Source organism: Nicotiana tabacum, chromosome 23 (genome assembly GCF_000715075.1).
Source record: "Nicotiana tabacum cultivar K326 chromosome 23, ASM71507v2, whole genome shotgun sequence".
NCBI lineage: Eukaryota > Viridiplantae > Streptophyta > Magnoliopsida > Solanales > Solanaceae > Nicotiana > Nicotiana tabacum.
The window spans coordinates 41316303-41318119 of NC_134102.1; the positions used below are offsets into that span (position 1 = coordinate 41316303).

Sequence of the window (1817 nt, forward strand, 5' to 3'; positions counted from 1 at the left end):
GGAAAGAGCATGCTATCTACTATCTGAGCTATGGTTTGACTTGGATAGCCCAGAAGTTGAGGCACTACATGTTGGCATACACCACACATCTGATATCGTGGCTTGACCCGCTCAAGTACATCTTCCAGAAAATAATGCCTACAGGAAAATTGGCCAAATGGAAGATTCTTCTCAGTAAGTTTGACATTGTGTACGTAATGCACAAGGCCATGTGGACCTCACATGAACGACCTCACTTTGGCCAAGAAGATTTTAAGAGTCAGATACTTTTGGATGACCATGGAGAGCGATAGCATTTGTTACGTGCAGAAGTGTCACTAGTGCTAGATTGACGGGGATTTCATCTGGGTTCCACCTAATGAGCTAAACATAATGGGTTCTCCTTGGCCGTTTTCCGCTTGGGGAATGGACGTAATTGGACCTATAGAGCCCACCGCATCACGGACACCACTTTATCTTGGTGGCCATCGACTATTTCACCAAATGGGTCAAAGCTTCTACATACAAGGTTGTCACAAAGAAAGTAGTGGCAGATTTCATACGTAACAATATAGTCTGCCATTTTGGAATATCATAATCGATCATCACTGACAATGCAGCCAATCTCAACAGTGATCTCATGAGGTAGATTTGTGAGAAATTCAAAATCGTCCACCGTAACTCAACAGCCTACAAGCCACAAATGAATGCACCAGTTGAAGCAGCCAACAAAATTATCAAAAGGATATTATGAAAGATAAAGGACAACCACATGCGATGGCACGAGAAATTATCCTTCGCCTTGCTAGGTTATCAGACATCCATCAGAACATCCACTAGGGCAATGCCATACATGTTAGTATATGGCTCCGAAGTTGTGATACCCACAGAGGTTGATATACCATCCTTGAGGGTCATTCAAGAGGACAAGTTAGATGGCATAGAATGGACACGGATCGAACAAGGGCAACTCATGCTCGTTGACGAAAAGAGAATGGACGTAGTGTGCCATGGTCAACTATATCAAAATAGGATGGCGAGTGCATTCAACAAGAAGGTGAAACCTTGGCAATTTACACCAGGGCAGTTGGTGCTGAAGAAAATATTCCCTCATCAAGAAGAAGCCAAGGGAAAGTTCGCACCAAATAGGCAAGGTCCTTACGTGGCCCATCGATTATTGTCGAGAAGAGCTCTGATCCTAGAAGAGATGGACAAAAGAGTCAACACAAATCCCATCAACTCAGATGCAATCAAGAAATACTACATTTGAGGACATTAGAATTAGGGTTTGGCTAACAAAACTATGCCCGACCTGAATTCCCACTGTGGGATATATAGGCAACCCACGCAGGGTCCGGTCTCTCCCCTTTATTTGTAATAGAAAATCCAAATATCATTTTTGTATGTATTCGTAAATACACTACGACTTGATTTCCTCCGACAGGAATACGTAGGCAATCCTCATCGAATTCAGTCATCTGTTGTAATTTACCTATGTTCTGGTCTTATTCCATTTGGAAACATAGGCAGTCTGAGTCAGACTCGGCCACTTTATTCTTCAATTCCTATCAGTTTGCATATATTATAATCGAACTATGTTTTGACCTGATTCTATTCGTATGCGTAGGCTGCCTGAGTCAGGCTCGGTCATCATCTTATTATTTATCATATTAATACCCTCAAACTACATTCAGACCTGATTTCATTCGGATAGGTAGGCAACCTGAAAAGGTTCGGTCATAACCCTAGGAAAACCTTTGTAATGCATTTGTTTAGACTAGGAAGAAATCGCAACAGCAAGAAGCTATGTCACCAAGGGCATCTCCTGATTCAACCTC

General features: G+C 42.3%; 1 protein-coding gene across 1 annotated transcript; it reads left to right on the forward strand.

Moving 5' to 3' along the window:
• The first annotated feature begins 823 nt into the window (after positions 1-823).
• On the forward strand, positions 824-1249 carry LOC142177125 (uncharacterized). The gene has a single exon (XM_075245590.1). It carries the CDS (start codon positions 824-826, stop codon positions 1247-1249), a length of 426 nt encoding a protein of 141 aa, XP_075101691.1.
• The last annotated feature ends 568 nt before the right edge of the window (positions 1250-1817 follow it).